At 40.4% G+C, this 19,967-nt stretch overlaps 1 protein-coding gene across 1 annotated transcript in view; it reads left to right on the forward strand.

Moving 5' to 3' along the window:
- Nucleotides 1-9,274, forward strand: part of KIAA0825 (KIAA0825 ortholog) — a 162,227-nt gene extending 152,953 nt beyond the window's left edge. Inside the window, exons 18-19 of the mRNA XM_015427715.1 lie at nt 1,570-1,664; nt 9,145-9,274. Of these exons, the coding sequence (XP_015283201.1) occupies nt 1,570-1,664; nt 9,145-9,274 (225 nt within the window). The remainder of the gene's footprint in view (nt 1-1,569; nt 1,665-9,144) is intronic.
- The last annotated feature ends 10,693 nt before the right edge of the window (nt 9,275-19,967 follow it).

The following is a 19,967-nucleotide window of genomic DNA, read 5'->3' on the forward strand; positions in this document are numbered from 1 at the left end:
CCCTCCGCCTATTCTCCTTGAGGGGGATGAACATTTTGAGATTGCTGATATCCTGGATTCCAGACTTAAACGTGGTAAGCTCTGGTACCTCATCGAATGGATTGACTTCAGACCCCAGCACCGCGAATGGGTGGAAGAAGGGGATATTCGGGCCCCTTTCCTGCTTCGTGAATTCCACAGGAAGTTCCCGGACAAACCGGGAGGTCTCTCGCCCAAACCGGGAGTTCTCCCGCCCTGCCCGGGAGAAGGTGGTTAATGTGTATTTTTGAGGGGGCAGTATGTCAGCAAGCTGCCATGGTGTTCTGTGTTGGTTGTATCTCTGTACAGTTGCTCACCCCCCCCTGCCTGTACGCCTGTATTTTACTCTGCTGTAATGCCTAAGCCAAACAACTGGAGGATGTATTGGGGGAGTATGCTTTACTGCCAGCTTGTTGCTTTTAGAGCCTGGGAACTGCACCTGTATTATGTCTGGAGATAGCTTGGTTCTCAGGGAATGAGCGCGTAACCGTTTCCTTTCACCCGCCAGCGGGAAAGTGCCCCATTGGTCCTGTACCTGGTTCAAATCCCTTTATCTTGTTTGCCCTAACCGTTTGTAGTCAGTTCTAACAAAGAACGTGTTTGAGTGTCTTTCCAATGCTTTGAAATAAATTTTGCTTTTCTTCAAAACGTGGATTTATTCTCGATGCTTGGGGATCCAACACGGAAGACAGGAGGGTTTGGCGTGATGTGGTCCATGGGGTTGCAAAGAGTCGTACTCGACTGTGCAACTGAACAACAACAGAACATATCACCTCAGTTACAGCCCTGAATATAAATTTTTACTTTCTCCCTTTCTGATAAGGGAAAATCTTTCCCTGCTTTTGACACTCAGGAATAGCTTTTACTGGAAGGGGTCCCATGTGCATGGGGCATACAAAGTCAACTTCTACATAATGACAGATTTTGGTATTATATAATATTCATTAATGTTATATATTCACACATTGCATTGTATATCCTTATTGTATATAGCAATTTCACACAATTTCTAAAACATTAAATATTACTGAATAAACTAGAGAATATTACATGTGTCAGTGTTGTGTTTGTAGTTGTTTATAATAACCGTTTGATAACTGGACTGCCTTAAAGTAGTGGATAGGTAACATTTTGCACTAGTTAAGACACAGTATAATCCCAAATTCTGGTTATGTTAAGGTTTTCCTATTGATAAACCTTTGCTGATAGTAAAAAAAATGTAAATTGCTGCAAAAGTTGACAATTATTTTGCTTTTTCAGGCTTTCAGATAAAGTAGTTTGACAAAATGCTATTAACAGTTGGAAGAATAAGGATTTAAAATTGATTTATCTTTATATAAATAATGGCTACATCCCCAAATGGATTTATAAATTAATTGCTGTCTTATTAGAATAATACCCTTCTTCTGTAGGCATGATTGATGTTATCTGTCTAAGCCCTTGTTCCAGGCCCCCCCTCCTCCTTAGTTAGTCTATCACAGCTGGAGCTTTAATTTACTGATATTAACTCTGATTAATAACTAACAATACCTTCTTCTTATATATCAACAGTCCACCATTATTGAGTGGAAATGGGATTGGTCAGATTTTCTGCCAAGTTATCCTGGACTAAATAAAATGACCTTGAAGATGCTACTGATGCACAGGTAACAGCATTTTGGCATATAAATATCTTACAGTACTGTAACCCTTGTGTTTTGCATACAATTCCTTTATGAGATAAAATATAAGGCAACTTGGAAAATCATATTTTAAATTAGTGGACTGAGGGAAGGGAAAAGTTAAATAAAAGTCGAAAAATAAATATGGGAGGACTCTATAGGACTATCTGGAAAATTTCTAGGTGTGCATTAGAATTTCTGAGTCTCCTTCCTACTGCAACTATCCATACTGCTTAAACAAGCTGATCTAAAAGGTGAGGGAGTCTAAAGAGTGACAATGCAACAAGAGAAGCTATAGTCAGAAGAACAAATTGTGAGAGCCTTGATGTGCATGCCTGGGGATCTTTATATCCTAGTATATAGCCCTTTCTGACTTTAGTGTATCCTAATGATCAATTCAAATGAACATGCTGGCATGAGAAATGTGGATTTTAGTATATTTGTAACTGATTGATTACTATGTGTAGAAAAAAAATAGATACAGGTATGAGGGATTGCCTGTACTAGCTTGCAGTAATATCTTAAATATGATTTAAGAGTTCTGCACATATAAATTGTCTACAGAGTATTCATGAGCCATGTGGTAAAGATCTGTTACTTAACAATAAAGAGCTACAGTTATATCTGGACCAAATGATGTACTGATGAGAATGGAATTCCAGATGGGTAGCCATGTTAGTCTGTAGCAGCAAAATAAAACAGTGGCACCTGTGAAAACTAACAGTGTTTATTCCAAGTTTTTATGAGTCACAATTCGCTTCATCAGATGCATGGAATGTTTATCCATTAGGTAGATAAACATATACTAAAAGTTGCAGGTAAGGAGGGTGTTGCAAAGCGAAGCCAACATATTGTGCGTGTTATTAAAATGCACTCCTATGGAATGTTGAACTTTGTGTGAGAAGATAGTGTACTAATAACACAAAGCATGTAATTGAAAAGTAAATCAATACTGAAAGTTTAGTGCATGATTCAAAATTAGTTATATGTTAAGTGGAACAGTTATTGTTTTTACCATTTACTGAATTGTAATTTGCACTCCAGTAGCACAGAGCTGACTCAGTGTCATTTTAAACAGAGTTACACCAAGTCTGTTGAAGCCAATGAATTTAGAAGGGTATGATTCCACTTTGGCTGGGGCACTGTTCATGTAGGTTCAGCTTATTTGAACTAAACATGCAATAAAGACCTTGGCTGTTGCACATGCGCCTATAAAACTGTGCGGCCTGCAGTTAGGAAATACTGTTTCCTTTAATAATGCATGTATGATGGATACTGTTGGACAAAGTTGTAGTATTTATTTCTCAAATCAACAGCTATGTAATACGATACCACCTGTAATACTTTCAAGTAGCTAGTTTTTACCAGTTTAGAATTTCATAGAGCAAAACTGAATAAATCATGTATATTTTAGTGGATACACAGACAGCATCTGTTGTGAATGGTTGCCATATGGTGAGCTATTTATGGCAGAAATGTTTACATTTATAATGTTTACTGTGTTGTTGACTATCCATATATTCAGAAAATGCTGTTTTAAAATCTTGTTCCATCAACACGCTTAAAAACTCTTTTATTGTCATGCATTTGCAAAGTATATTAGCAAGTTCAATTGAGCATGCAGAAGTACCTTTTTATGGCATTAAAGATGTATAAGTCTGATCAGTAAGTGTAGAAAAAAGATGATAAATAGCTTTTAAAAAAATTTAAAGAAGAACAGTGATGCTGTAAAAAGAGACCCTCATGCTGTGCAGAAAGTACAACTACTTCAAATGACAGTTGGCCAAAATATTATAAAATATATACAAAAGGGGGGGGGGGTCAGATCTTTTTGTTCTGATCTGAGTTCCTGTGTTTTGGCATTCAGCTCTCTGAGCTCCAATTACTGTAATAATGCACTGGATCTCCTCCAACAATTTGTGGAAATGGTTCTGACCCAGTACCCCATTGGTCATGCTCCAGAATGCCTAGCAGCACATAACACATCTGTGTTTTGATATATTTTCTGTAGTACACATGAATATCAAAATGGATATTAGATTTTTAGCCTTAAAGCAATTCTAGTATCAAACAGAACATTTTTAAGGGGCTTGACATTGTCCTTTGGAATGGATTGTTTGTATAACAGTCGCAAAGATTAAAGAATGCAGGTTTCTTATTGTTTATAGGAAATATCTTGCCTGAGCCAGATGGGATCTCTGATGTAGGTCCTGTGATCACTGCAAAGGCAGGGCAGGAAGGTAGGACTTGCAAAGGCGGGGCAGGAGAACGCAGGACTTGCCTACAGCTCCATAGGCTCAGCTCAGTGCACCTGTGGGACTTGGCTTCCTCAGGTTGGCAGAAGCAGGTACTGGCAACGTTAGTGGCTTTAAAATCTAGCAGGCCAGAAACAAAAGTCATGCCTCTCTATGGTGGCCTGATGGGACCAGGCCAAAGAGAAGGTCAGAGCATAGTAGGCCACAAAGGGGTCCAGACTATTCCCAAGCCTTTTCCAGGGAGGGAGGCAATGACCAGGATTGGCTGGTTCTCAGATGTTCTATTCTTGAGCAAGATGATTGAACGGGTGGTGGCTGGACAACTCCAAGCATTCCTGGATAAGGAAATTGTTTAGATCCCTTCCAGTCTGGGTTTAGGCTTGGTTATGTGACTGGAACAGCCTTGGTCACCCTTGTGGATGACATGCACTGGGAGATGGACAGAGGGAGTGTTTAGGTCCCCATTGTGGAGAAAGGTGGGGTATAAATGAAGTAAACAAATAATAAATATACCTGAAGATGGGGGGAAAGAAAAAAAGGTAGGTTGGCTGGTGAGTGGAAAGGAGAGATGGAAGCACCACAAGGTGAGGATATAACAGCAAAAGAGGAAATAGTGACAGAAGGAGGTGCAGGGGAAAGTGAGGTGCCCCAAGCAAGTCCTTATGGGTTCACCACTGTGCCACTTAGCCCAAGTGGACAGTACTACACAACCTGAACATAAGAAGAGCCCTGCTGGATCAGACCAGTAGTCCATCTAGTCCAGCATCCTGTCTCACACAGTGGCCAATCAGTTCCTTCGGAGGGCCAACAATAGGGCATAGAGGTCAAGACCTTCCCCAGATGTTGCCTCCTGGCTCTGGGATTCAGAGTCTTAGTGACTCTGAATGTGGAGGTTCCCCTCAGTCACCATGGCTAGTAGCCACTGATAATCCTCCATGAATCTATCTAATCCCCTTTTAAAACTGTTTATTGCTGTGGCCACCACTACATCCTCTGGCAGAAAATTCCACATTTGAATCACTCTGTGTAAAGAAGTATTTCCTTTGGTCTGTCCTGAATATACTGCCCATCAGCTTCATTGGATGCCCTCGAGTTCTAGTATTGTGGGAGAGCAAGAAACATGTATCTTTGTCAACTCTCTCCACCCTATGCATAATTTTATAAACCTCTATCATGTCCCCCCCTTAGTCGTCTCTTTTCTGAACTGAAAAGTCCCAGTCTCTTCAGCCTTTCCTCATAAGGAAGGTGCTCCAACCCCCCTAATCATCTTGGTTTCCCTCCTCTGTACTTTTCCCCAGCTCTGCAATTTCTTTTTTGAGATATGGTGACCAGAACTGTACATAGTATTAAAAATGAGGTTGCACCATAAATCTATACAGGGGCATTATAACATCAGCTGTTTTATTTTCAATCCATTTCCTAATAATCCCCAACACAGAGTTTGCCTTTTTCATTGCTTTAGCACACTGGGTTGAGACTTTCATTCAGCTATCCACTACGACCCCAAGATCTCCTTCACAGCAAGTTCAGACTCCATTAGCCTATACTTGAAGTTGGGATTCTTTTGTCCCATTGTGCATCACTTTACACTTACCAACACTGAACTTCATTTGCCACACTGTGGTCCACTCACTCAGTTTGTGGGGATCCTCTTGGAGCTCTTCACAGTCAGCCTTGGTTTCCACCATCCTGAATAATTTTTGTCATCTGCAAACTTGGCCACTACACTACTCACCCCTACTTCAAGATCACTTATGAATAAATTAATCAGAATTGGCCCCAGTACCAATCCTTGTGGGACCCCACTTCTTACTTCCATCACGGCTTTTCTGGGTAGAAGCTGGCAGAGGGAGGGAAGGAGGGGAAACTGAAGACTGGGGGCACAGATAAAGGTAGGTTGGCTGGTGAGTGGGAAGGAGTGAAGGAAGGAGCAAAACAGGAGGCTGTAGGGGCTTTCAGGGATGTTAAAGAGGAAATAGTGAGGGAGGGACAATGAGATGCCTCGCCATAAGTCTTTGCAGGTCTCCCACTTTGTCCATGCAAATGGTAAGATAAATCAGGAGCAGCTGGTTCATTAAGGCACAATGGAAGTGCCCGGGCAAGCTCAGCTGCTTGCTATTTGCTCTTTACTGTAAAAGTAAAATAACAGTCTTAATGAACTTACTACCAGTCTAGGGCTTGCAGACTGTCAATACCCTCCTTAACCAAACTTTGTCGTCTTCCTTCTTTTCTTTATGAATCCCAGCCAAGTTCTTTCCTACATTCATAGCTAGGATGCATTTTTCTCTGCATTCTTGTTAAAGGTACAAGCATAGGATTGCCTGGGAGGGCAGAAGCCTTTTAAAAACCACTGTGTGCATCAAACATTACTTGCAGAGAAAACCCATAGGTGACATCATAGCCATCTCTATGGTAATTCCTAGAGTGTCACAGGATATTTGTGATGACACTTCTGGTGAAAACCTGTAAGTGAAATCACAATGTATGTATCTCTGCAGCTCTCCCATTTTCCTCTCACTGTCCAGAGAAAAGCAGTGGGATGGCTCTATCTAAATGTGAGAGAATACTAGCCACCACTTGGTAACTGAAAACCCCTGCTCAAGGCTCTTTTCTGAGGCAAAGCACACAGATGTCCCATGGAAAAATGTGGAAAGAGAGTGAGGAAAATTAAAATAAGGAAAGATTGATTGACTGAATTTATTGAACAGTGACTCATGATTGCAACAGAACTGGATGCCCTGCTATCATTTGTAACTGTGAATAGTAACTGAAGGCTGAGTCAGTGGAGTGATTATATTCGAGCAGGGCCACTTGAGGCCTGAGCCTTTGCTGTGCTCACTTCTAGGTTTGCCCTGGAAATGATGTCATGTAGTAGATACGTCCTTGCCCTTTGGTCTCCTGCTGGGTGGTGGTCACTGTTTGGCACCTCTATTAGGATTGTACTGCAAATCTCTCCAAACCTCTTGCATTAGACTGCCTAAGAGACTTTTTTCCTCCACTCCTGTCTGCTTTTTAATCCAGTCTGTTGAAGAATTTTGAAGAGCTTGAAAGCTTTCATACTGTGCTGTGTAATTTTTGTTTGGTATTAATAGTATTAATAAAACGTATTGCATGGCTATGGCTTTTGTTCTTGAATACTTTTTTCAAGTTTAATGTTTTTACTTTCTCTCATGCACACACTTAAATATGAACTCTTTTCCATGTACTCCTTTAACAAGATCCGTATTCCTGATGATGTATCTAAAGCTCTATTGTAATATAGTGTTTGGCAACAACTGAATTACAGTCCAAAATGCTTGTGTAGATGAGCCCAAGTTTCAAGCAAAACTGGACGTAATCTAAAATCCTAAATATTCATAGGCTTGTGGTGTTGCTCAGAATTTAAGGGCTGTTTGTTGCATGAATTTCTATTCACTTTCTATCTTGGGGCAGAGGATGGACTCTGCTAACTTTTATGCTATAAAGTGCCTTGTGCATCTATTTAGTCACTTTGATTATAGTCCACCTTTCTTTCTGAGACTCAGGGCAGACTAGAAGATATAAAGCTGTGCAATCAGTGAGCATAAGGCAACCAGTAAACAATGCAGTTGGACTAGGATTAGAGAACAATGCAAATAGTTAATTGTCTAAGGCAAGGTATACTATGAACAATAACAGGAAGTAGATTACAAGATATACAGCAGTGCAGTAGAAGCAATTAATCATATATTTAATAGTCAAGTATGCGTCCATCCATGGATACTTAAATCTGTAGATTGGGTCCACAATGCCATAAAACAGATACTTCTGCAAACTTGGGGGACTCTCTAGGTTTTCAGAAAAATCTGAAAACATTGAAAAAATACATTCAGGGATTTAAATCCCCCACCAATTTCAAGAGTATTATCTGGGCAAGCACAGAACAACACACCTACCTCCTCTGTCAATGCAGGACTCAGAGTCCCCCATCTCCACATTTGGGGAAGCTCCTGGTGGTGAGGCAGCTGCCACTGGGACCCAGGCTTCCTTTTCTATTTTCACCATTGGAGCTGGTGGCAGGGGTGCTGTCCAGGGGTGAAGGCATTTCCACCCCCATCCTTGCCCACTTTCATGGGTCCTGAGGGGCCAGCTACAACGCCATTGTCATCAGGTGGCCCTCTGTGGCTGCTTCTGATGCCAAGTGGCCTTCAAGGTACCGCCGAAGCTCAGAGAGACACTTTACTTCTACTGCTGGGCCTGCCACAGCTCTCAGCCTCCTTGTAGCCACCAGACATACCTCCTCCACTCACCAGTGGGCTTTCTGCCGCTTCCCCACCATTGCCACTGCTGGCTCAGAGCAGCTCCCTGCCCTCCACCATCAATGCCAGACTCCCTGCCCCCCATCAGTACTGCTGTCCCATGGCCCTGCAAGTTCCTTACCGTTCCCCGCTTGTCCTGCAGTAATAGCAATGTACTACATCCTGTTCCATTATAAGGTGTCTTCCTGGGTTGTTCCATTCTAATACAGGTTCAATCTCTCTTTTAAAAATGCTCTCCTGAACTTTTCTGTTTTATGGGAGCCTTCATCACCAGCTCAGGCAGGCTGTTCCATAAGCAGGAAACCACCACTGAGAATGCATGTAAATGGGCAGCTGCCAATTTTCAGTGTTGCACTTTTTGAGGACTTCTGCTCAGATGACTGAAGCTGTTATTGAAGAGCCTAGCAGGAGAGGTGGTCCTGCAGGTGTGTGGGTCGAATGCTTTAAGGGCTTTGTAGGTGATAACTAGAACCCTGAATTGGATTTCGTAACTGATTGGTAACCCGTGCAATGTATGTAGAATGGGATGTTATGCCCAGGATCTGACAGTACCTGGGCTGCTGCATTCTGCACCAACTGGAACTCTCATATTGTCTTTAAGGGCAGACCCATGTAGACAGCATTATAATAGTTTCATCTCAAGGTAATCATAGCATGCATCCATGTGGCCATATCACTGCTGTCAATGTGTGTTTGTGGATCTTCTGGGATGAATGAAGCTGGTAGAATGCTTTTTTCACTGCTGCATTAACTTGTTTTTCCATTAATACTGCTGGATCTTGTATAATCCCTTCTTAAATAAATGAGCAAGGATCAGCTGGAACCACCAGAAGGGGGGAAGCACAGTGTCCTTCAAAACTTCTGCCTTATCAACTAGCATTACCTCCGTTTTATCAGGATTCAATCTTAATTTGTTCGTCCTTACCCATTTAGCCACAGCAGTAAGGCATTGGTTGAAGACTCTACAGTATTATCAGCATTGGTTGAAGACTCTACAGCTGGGTGTTATCAGCATGTTGATGACAGCCTATCCCAAATGATTTCTCCTAAGGGCTTTACATAGAGATTGAGTAGTATGGGGAATGACTGAGCCCTGAGGAATCCCACAAGACAAGTCCCACACTAATGACAGGTGGTCTCAAACAGCAACTCTGTAAATCCTGCCTATAAAGAATGATTTTAATCAATCCAAGGTAGAACCATTAATCCCTACTTGTGCCTCCAGACTCCTCAACAAGATGTCGTGGTTCACAGTATCAAACACTGCTGACAGATCCAGGAAGAATAACAGAAAGGCTTGGCCCTTGTCCACAGTCAAACCAAGAAAATCAACCAAGGCCCAGTGCTGTCTATATCCCACGGCCTGTTCTGAGACCAGACTGAAAGGGGTCTAGAACAGATGAGTTATCCAGGAAGACCTGGAGTTGTTCTGCTGCTGTTTTATTGTCTTGCTGTGGAATGGCAAATTAAAGACTGAACGATAATTGGGGCCATAGAATACTCTAGAGAGAAGTGGTTTAAACTTTAAACCCCTTCTCTCTTCTCTGCTGGGGAAGGGAAGGAAGGGGAGGCTTTTGAAGATGCCTCCCCCCCTTTTTTGCTTCCCCTTCTGACATCACTTCCGGTGATGTCAGGGGGCGTGGCATATGCTAATTAGTTATAGGCTAATGAGTTCCTGCACCTCTTTTTCTACGAAATGACAGCCAACCAAAACTATAAATGTTTTGGCCTAAATGCTTTTCATAGCGCTTGAAGGGCATGGGGGATAGGATTCCACACCAAAGATAACTGGTCTCCAACTGTAAATCTTTGGAATCCAGTTCATGAGGAATTGTTTGTACCATTCTTTTTCAAGCAGTACTTGGTCCAGCTGTTTTTGTTAGATTATAGGGTTTTCTATCAAAAGCAAAAATGAACAGTTTGGAAGTGAATGTAATATTTTTAATATGTGATGTGTATATTTTGAGAATGCCATTTTTAATGCCATTTTCCACTCATGAATAACCAAAAAGAAAAATCATGAATATTAACTAAATATAATCATTAAAACATCAATGTATTCCTACCAAAATTCTCATTAATGTAACTCTGTACAAACTATGTGATATCGAAATTGACTTCTAAGAAGATCAGACTTTTAGTCCGCTTACAAAATATAATTGATCAGTCAGTTTGGATATCACATAGTTTGTAGAGAGGTACATGTTTAATGAGGGTTTTGATAGGAATATATTGATAATAAAGGTATGTTCATGGGATAATAAAGGTATGTTCATGGGATTTTTTTTTCTTTTGGGATATTCACTTCCGTGATACTTCTTATACCATTGACATTGATTTCTCACTAGTGATCAACATACGCTGTTGTCATTGTGTACTGTGAAATTAAGACACAGTAAGTGTAGCATAAAAAGCAACATTCCCTTTGTGTTCTTAAAATATCTTTCACCAAATCACGGCTTTTAGACAGTCCATAAAATATGTTGCGTATCTAGGGGGGCGCTGTAAAAGATGTGAGAAAAGAGCGATGTATTAGTTGAAGTAGGGCAAAGTATGATAAAGATAGGACTAAAAAGGCCTTTCAAGATATGACACTCTTTGCACTCCTTAACACAATTCAGATACAACTTAAACATACCCAGTGGGCTATTTTATATGGACATGATTTTTCTTGTATCTGCAACAGAGCATTGTTTTGTGGGGTAAAATCCTATGTTGTAGGATCTGCATCTATATAGTAAAGAAAGAAGTCACTATTGTCATTCTCAAAGTTTGCAATATGAAATATGTCACTGAAGCAAGCTTTTTTTATTAGCCTCTCTAGATTGACAGGTTATGACAAAACTGTATTCATGTTGCTTGAATACATCTTTTGTCTAGTTTTACATGCTTTTTGACTTGTCTGGAAAATGACATATTGAGGTTTTCATTTGCTTTAACCAGGTGTAGTTTTCTGTATAGAAGAAAGCTAGAGAGCACTGCAGTTGAAAGTGAATGAACCAGTGAAGCTTGGAAGGGCCATGGCCCTTCTTCAGATGGTAGCGATAAGTTGAAAGACTCATTAATCAACAGCAGAGTCACAGGTGTGGTGTTTTTCCTACAAACTGCCAGCAGACTGTGAAAGTCATATCCAAGATACAGTACTTTCAAAGTGGACCCACAAACACTCTTAAAATATTTTCTTCCTTGTTTTTTGTTTAAAAATTCTGTTTTAAAAAGTAAATAGGGAATGTCAGAGTTTGTACATTTGAAGGAAATTACTGTCATCCCCATTTGATTCTTTGTACAATGAACTATAATAAAAAAATATTGATTAACATACACTTAGTGATTAGATAGATAAATAGATAGATAGTTCTTAATATATATTCACCTCAGAGATTAATCAATAATGAATGAATAATATAACACTTTTTTTCTAAATGACAGAATTCATTTTATGCTGTTACCACATTTTAGTATGTTTTAAACTACTAAAAACATCCAAGTATAGGAAACAGATTTGTCAAAAACCTATTGCAGCTTAAAGTCTTCTATTTGCAAGTATTATTGATGGGGTATGAAAACCAAGATTCTAAGTGAAATGGAAAGGTAGTACTTATACTTCTTCACCTTCTGTGAAAGGGAGACAATTTTGCTATTGTGCATATTGATTCCACAAATGAGGCTCAACAAAAGACAGAAGATACAGGGGATCCCATTGCACAGAATGCTGATTCCACAGCCCTCATTAGTATCGTAGAGAGTGGAACTGTCTTTTTCTGTCATCTTTTTTGGACTTTTCCCTGTTATTGTTTTAATTCAGTAATTGCACCCTTTTAAGAAGTAACAGTCCAAAATAACATGGAAATTATCTTTTTAATAGTATTGGTAAAGAACCTTACAACCACTTATGCACAACCAAACCTCTACTAGCAAAGTGTTAATGAAATTAACACTAAAGAGACATAATAACTTCTCCAGAAATAATTATATGGGTAACAATACATTTGCTTAAATGCTGAAAGCATTTGTATGATGTAAGCTTTTGCAAATCCTGTATAGAATCAAAGACATTCCTATTGTTTCTCAAGTACAAAGAAAACATTTTGAATGTGGAATAGTGGCATCTACTAAGAGGTAATTTTTAAAATAATACTCCCAATTTTAAATAGCAAATTTAATATCATTCCACCTGTGGGTTTATTTTCTTTCCCCTTTTCCCCAAAACCAGCATTGAACATACTGATTTGCCTTAATGTAAAAAAAAAAAAAGGCACCTCTTTCTCATCAACTAAAATCTTATCTTAAATACTATGACACACATGGAAAATGTATGTTTGTATGTTTTTATAAAAAGATGTTTTGTAAAATGTGAGCTGTAAGATGGTGCCTTAAAGTAATTAGGAGTGGAATTGTTATCTCTTGTATTGGGCTTATTTATACCCAGCATTTCTCGCTGAGACTCAAGGCAGATTACAAAGTGCAGAGAGTGAAAAAAATCATACAATATAGAACATTGCATGAACAATGCAGTAGGACTAGGAGAACAAAATTGAACGATAATGCAAACAACCATGTGAACATACAGTATAAGATATACAATGAATAATACAAATGAACAGTGCAATAGAACTGTGTATACAAAACTGAATGTTAGTACATATGACCAGGAATACAAAATTAAACAACAATGTGGACACCAAATGGCCCCAGCTGGCATAGTGCACAGAATGTGGAATTATAAATAAAAACACAAAGCAGAATCCACGTAATAACTTTTATTAGGAACAATCAAAACACAAAGGAATTCAAAGTTTGAGTCTAGTGGTACCTTTAAGACCAACAAAGTTTAATTCTGGGTATCTGCTAGTGTCTGACTATGTGCACATTGGGGACAGCTCCTCCTTTGCCTCCTCTCTTTTTGCTGTACCCTCCTCATCCAGGTTTACTGTGCTACCAGTGTATCCAAGCAGATCAGGATCCTGTTCCCCTGCAGCCAAGCCCCACGTTCAGTCCACAGCATCTCCAGTTGAAAGGATTGGGTAGCAGATGATGAGAGCGTGAAGAGCCAGGTGTCAGTCTGTCTGAGTAGACAACACTGACCATGATGGACTGAAGGTCTGATTCAGTATAAGGCAGCTTCATGTGTTGGAATATAAATAAATAAATCAGGGTAATCAGGGGAACACAGAAAGCAGAGGAAACCACCAATGGAAGAAGACCTTTTAAGCTATAGTGTCCATGGATGGTATTTATTTATTCAACTGCACTCTTCCTCACAGAAGCTCACAGCAGTTTGTATGTTTCCCATTTAGGCCGCACACAGGGTCAAACCCACTTTGCTTTAGCAGAAGCCACTGTGCCATGGGTCTTCAGAGAGCGATTAAACACAGACTGATGTGACAGTTCTCCATTGAAAAATTTGTTAGCCCTTACATAGCACAATAGTGTTGTCTTGTGCATACAGTCATCATGCCCATAATCCTTACAACAGCCCTGCAAGCAAGGTCAGTGTTACACATGAAACTGCCTTATACTGAGACAGGTCACTGGTCTATCAAAACCACTATTGCCTGTTCTGACTGGCAGCAGTTCTTTTTTTATTAAATTATCTTTTTATTAATTTTATATTATACAGCCACACTGTATAATATGACTGGCAGCAGTTCTTGATTGTCTCAGGCAGAGAGAATTTCACATACTACCTGGAGATGCCAGGGATTGAACTGGAGAGCTTCAGTGTGCAAAGCACATGCTCTCTGCCACTGAGCCCTGGTTCTCCCCCCCCCATAGCACCTCCCTATTGAAGATGCTGAAAAGGAGGCAAGAGAACGGTGTCTGTGGCTAATTTGCATTAAGAACCAAAAGGTTAGAGAAATAGGAATCAAAGAGCCAAATAGTTGGATGTCTCTACAAAAAACACGTGTTTATTACAGTAAGGTTAAAAACAGTTATAGGCCCAAATAATAGCCTCAAATCAGAATAAAACCACACATAAATATCAAACCTAAACCATATGTGACCCTGACATATGCATTTCGGCCAAATGGCCTTCTTCAGTGGTCAAGCGTAATTTATATTTGATATTTATATATGATTTTATTCTGATCTGAGGCTATTGTTTGGGCCTATAATTTTTAAAATGTATTATAATAAATGCGTGTTTTTTGAATATTTGTTTATATCTATGTTTTTTGTAGTATCCAATTATTTATCCCTTTAATTCCTATTTCTCTAACCTTTTGGGTCTTAATTCAAGTTTTCTTTGGTTTATTTATTTATTTATACCCCGCCCTATCCCACGAGTGGGGGTTTGGTTTCTTATGGCTAATTTGCAATAGTGGCTTCCCAATTCACAGCAAATGCACTTTGGCTACAATCCCATGCAACATGTTTCCTTGAGAGCAACCCACACTGAAATCATTGGCTTAGGCTTCACAGCATCATCCTGCACTGAACCAGCTGACAATGCTGCAAAAGAGACTACTTGGTTTGGCCACTATTTCAGTTGACTATGCTGAAGCATCAGTGCTTGACTTGAAGGAATTAGTGACAAAATTTGCTAAAGAAAAGGCACGCAAAATGAGATTACGATGTGCCTGAAATAGAAACATCAAAGAGACTTAAATTTCAACATCACAATTACTAGGATTTTTCAAAATGCTTTGTGATTTGTTATTACTTGTTCTCACAATTAAAAAAAAAAAGAAATTAGCAATTTCAAATTTTGTGTTTTTCATTCTTCCTAAAATGCATTTATGTTTGAAGATTGGTGGATGCATGGAGGGGGCGCGGTGCCAGAAAGTAGCCTCGCCTAGTGTGCAAAAAAAAACCTGGCACCGGCCCTGCCCAGCAGCCATTTCCTGCTGGCAGAGTTTAAACATGCAGAAGAACGGAACACTAACTGTTTAAAGAAAATAACTTGGTTTATTAAAGAAGAAATAAACTCTGATAGAACAGAGGAGAGGGAGAGAGGCTTAACTAACTGACTAACTGCTGTGAGAGACAGGAATGAAGGCGGGAGGGCTTACTTGAAGCAGGAAGTCTCCAAAGAGCCAATCAGGAGACAGGAAGGACATAATTTGAAATTGTGGGAAGTCCCTTGTCTAGCTGTGCTAACTAGCAGTCCTTCAGCTGTCCCCTGTAGGCTGTTCTTCTGATCTTCTTCAAGTAGATGCACTATACAGGTGAAAATGTTACTCTTTTCCAACCTTGGTAAAGTTTATCCTGGGTCATGTGACCTGCATGAAGTAATAGCTGAACCAGTCAAGAGGTTAGGGAAAGGGTGAGTAATCATTACCTTTTGCCTCTTGCATGAGCAGAGCTCCATTGCAGGTAGCAGATTATATTGAAACACAAAAATATATAAATTTACTATGATAAGAGAGATTTATGGAAATTATGCACTGGGAGAAAATAGTCCTTCTAGGTATTTCAAATAATAGCATCATATATTAGATATCAGGCATATACAAAGACTAAATTTCTCACATAATTTTTATCCTGAGGTTTCCTCTTACTCTTCATTTGATGATGAGAGGTATTCAAGAATTTGAAGATTTACTGGTCTGAAGCAGAATGGCTTTTACATCCCCCTCCCCAATACAGTTGCAAAATTCAGACTTAAACTGAAGAAAATTGGGAAAACCACTAGGCCATTCAGGTTTGACCTAGATCTCATCTCTGATGAATATACAGTAGAGGTGAAGAATAGATTCAAGGGTCTGGATTTGATAGATAGAGTGCCTGAAGAACTATGGACAGAGGTTCGTGACATCGTACAGGAGGCAGCAATCACCACCATCCCAAAGAAAAAGAAATGTAAGAAAGCAAAGTGGCTTTCTGATGAGGCTTTACAAATAGCAGAGGAAAGAAGGAAAGCGAAAGGCAAAGGCGAAAAGGAAAGATTTACCCAACTGAACGCAGATTTCCAGAGAACAGCAAGGAGAGATAAGGAGGCCTTCCTGAATGAACAGTGCAAAGTAATAGAAGAAAACAATAGAATGGGAAGGACTAGAGATCTCTTCAAGAAAATTGGAGAAATCAAGGGAGCGTTCCATGCAAAGCTGGCCATGATAAAGGACAAAAACGGTAGGGACCTAACAGAAGCAGAAGAGATTAGGAAAAGATGGCAAGAATACACAGAAGAACTATACAAGAAAGACCTCGATGTCCTTGACAACCACGACGGTATAATCACTGACCTCGAGCCAGACATCCTGGAATGTGAAGTTAAATGGGCCTTAGAAAGCATTACTAACAACAAAGCTAGTGGAGGTGATGGTATTCCAGCTGAGCTATTCAAAGTCTTAGAAGATGATGCTGTTAAAGTTCTGCACTCCATTTGCCAGCAAATTTGGAAAACGCAACAGTGGCCACAGGATTGGAAAAGATCAGTATACATTCCAATCCCAAAGAAGGGCAATGCCAAGGAATGTTCAAACTATCGCACAATTGCACTCATATCACACGCTAGCAAGGTCATGCTCAAGATCCTACAAGCTAGGCTTCAACAGTACGTGGATAGAGAACTACCAGAAGTACAAGCTGGGTTTCGAAGAGGTAGAGGAACTAGAGATCAAATTGCCAACATTCGCTGGATTATGGAGAAAGCAAGAGAGTACCAGAAAAATATCTACTTCTGCTTCATTGACTATGCTAAAGCTTTTGACTGTGTGGATCACAACAAACTATGGCAGGTCCTTAAAGAGATGGGAGTACCAGACCACCTCACATGTCTCTTGAGAAACCTGTATAAGGGCCAAGAAGCGACAGTTAGAACCGGATATGGAACAACTGATTGGTTTAGCATAGGAAAAGGAGTACGACAAGGATGTATATTGTCGCCTTGCTTATTTAATATATATGCAGAGTACATCATGCGAAATGCTGGCCTGGATGAATCACAAGCGGGAATTAAGATTGCTGGGGAAAAGATCAACAACCTCAGATATGCAGACGATACCACTCTAATGGCAGAAAGTGAAGAGGACCTAAAGAGCCTCTTGCTCAGGGTAAAAGAGGAGAGCGCAAAAGTGGGCTTGAAGCTCAACATCAAAAAAACTAAGATCATGGCATCCGGCCCCATCACTCCTTGGCAAATAGAAGGGGAAGTCGTGGAAGTAGTGACAGACTTCACGTTCCTGGGATCCCAGATCACCGCAGACTGTGACAGCAGCCATGAAATTAAAAGATTTCCTTGGGAGGAAAGTGATGGCGAACCTAAACAGCATGATAAAAAGTAGAGACATCACCCTGCCAACAAAAGTCCGCATGGTCAAAGCAATGGTATTCCCAGTAGTCATGTATGGCTGTGAGAGTTGGACTATAAGGAAGGCCGAGCGCCGAAGAATAGATTCTTTTGAACTATGGTGCTGGAGGAGACTCTTGAGAGTCCCTTGGACTGCAAGAAGAACAAATCAGTCAATCCTCAAAGAAATCAACCCTGACTGTTCCCTGGAAGGCCAGATAATGAAACTGAAGCTCAAATACTTTGGCCACCAAATGAGAAGGGAGCACTCACTGGAGAAGACCCTGATGCTGGGAAAGATTGAAGGTCAAAGAAGACAGGGACGGCAAAGGATGAGATGGTTAGACAGTGTCATAGATGCAACGAACGTGAAATTGAGCAAACTTCAGAGGACGGCGTAAAACAGGAGGGCCTGGCGAGATCTTGTCCATGGGGTTGCGAAGAGTCGGACTCGACTGTGCGACTGAACAACAACAACCCCAATACAGAGAGGTCTCCATTTTTTGAGTAACTGCTCAGTTACTTGACTGTCAGTGCTATACTGGTGAACTGTCTCAAACCTGTAAGATACTGTATTCTTTTTTATTAATTTTATGAGGGCCTGATATCTGGATCTTTTCAGTTTTTATTTCATGCTGTATGTAAGTGGCATTCGTATATTAAGTGTTGCTTGTTTCTTTTTGTCTACATATGTTATATCAGGTGTTATTATCTATTGTGTTGACAAGTTTGTCTTGATGGATAGCATTCTATCAGATCGGATCAGGCACAATGCAGCAGGGTCAATAGCAAGCAGTCCATATTTTTACTGTTAGCTGCGTACAGTAGGGTTGCCAAGTGTGAATTCAGCCGTAGCGGGGGACTCCCGGCTGGCGGCTGGAGTGCACGTGCACGCCGCATCCACGTCGCCCGGAAGTGACGTGGGCACGCTGGGGGCGGGGGCACGACCATCCGAGAGAAAAACATAGGCCCCGCATCCAGTGTGCTCGGTGTGCCCGCGTCACTTCCGGGCGACGTGCACGTCGGGGTGGAGTTCCCCCCGGGGCCCGATCTCCCAGCGGCGAGGACTTGGCAAGCCTAGCGTACAGTCTTTGCACTTGGATTGTTCATTGACAGATAAGTATAATTCAGCAAGGCTTTACTTTCAGCAGTCACGTGATCTGTAGTTTGATTTCTCTCTGCATTTCTGACAGAAATCTTAAGTCCAGAAACTTGGAAATATAAGTAAAATTTATTTCTACCTAGTGTTCTTTTAAAAAATGGATTCAAAAAAAGGAAATTGTTTCAGATAGCCAGCTTCCAGCCAATGAGTAAATAACAATATTATAGTTACTTCCATCACTTAATTGCAGTCATTATTTCACAACTGTTCATTTCAGTGGAGTCTATAAAGAAGAAATGCTTTAAAATTTAACAGCAACTATTACTTATTGCTAATTTTCACTATAAATTAAAAATTATATGGATGTCAAAAGAACAAGAACCATCCATTAATATGCAACATGTGTAGTTCGGGCTGTCCCTCTGATAACTTCATCTCTTTTGTCTGTGCCATAATCTGTTTTGGCAATAAAGGGGAGGGGATTGTTAGTACTGACTGGGAAAACCTAGGAATGGCATTCATGTATGTGTTAGTACACTGAGGAAAAAGGGAACTTGGCTATAGTCACATGTAGAACCTTAAGTGCTTTCAGGAGTAGGGCAAGAATTCTGCTATCTGTGTTTCTTTGAAAATGCATCACTATTTACTGACACTATTACAAATTTTGTTCTTGAGATGATGCCCAATTGACAACTGTACTTTAATATTTCTGATATTATGCTAGTAAATATGCATATAGAATGCAAACTGTATGTTTCTGGCTGCCACTGAGAAATCCATTCTGGAGATTGCTACTGGGAAGGTAGTTCTGTACCCACAATGTTTTTGAGTGTGATGGATGTAACAATGTTCTATTTTCAGACTTTCTCAAACTTTAGAATGCCTTAGATTACATGTGTATAATATTTTACTAGCTAAATCAGTTCTTTAACCATTTGATACACGTGCCAATGAGGTATATATAAGCTCCTTTATATATATGATGAAGTATCCTCCGGTATATATCATTCTGTTTTGGTCATGGACTCCCCTGAACATTCCAACACGCTCCAAAATCAGTTCGCTCTCTGATCTGTCATTCAGAGGGTCTCCCTATCCACTGGCTGCTTTGCCTGAGTCCTGCCTCCAACATTCTAAACAGTTTGCTGTTCCTCTCCCCCCCACAGCCAGTCAGAACACAAAGGTCATTTGCATATGTGGCCTGATTCGCCTTTGCCTCGGAACACAGAGGTCGTTTGCATATGCGGCCTCACTGGCCTTTCCCTCTAACATTCTAAACAGTTTGCTGTTGATGCTCTGAGGTAAAATAAATTTCCCCTTAGTGTCTGTTGGGGGAAACCATGGTTGCAAATCTTCCAGGTGAGGGCTAAAGATCACTCAGAATTACAACTGCTTTCCAGATGGCAGAGATCAGTTCCACTG

This window comes from Gekko japonicus, unplaced genomic scaffold (genome assembly GCF_001447785.1).
Source record: "Gekko japonicus isolate JY-2015 unplaced genomic scaffold, Gekko_japonicus_V1.1 scaffold363, whole genome shotgun sequence".
In the NCBI taxonomy this organism is placed as follows: domain Eukaryota; kingdom Metazoa; phylum Chordata; class Lepidosauria; order Squamata; family Gekkonidae; genus Gekko; species Gekko japonicus.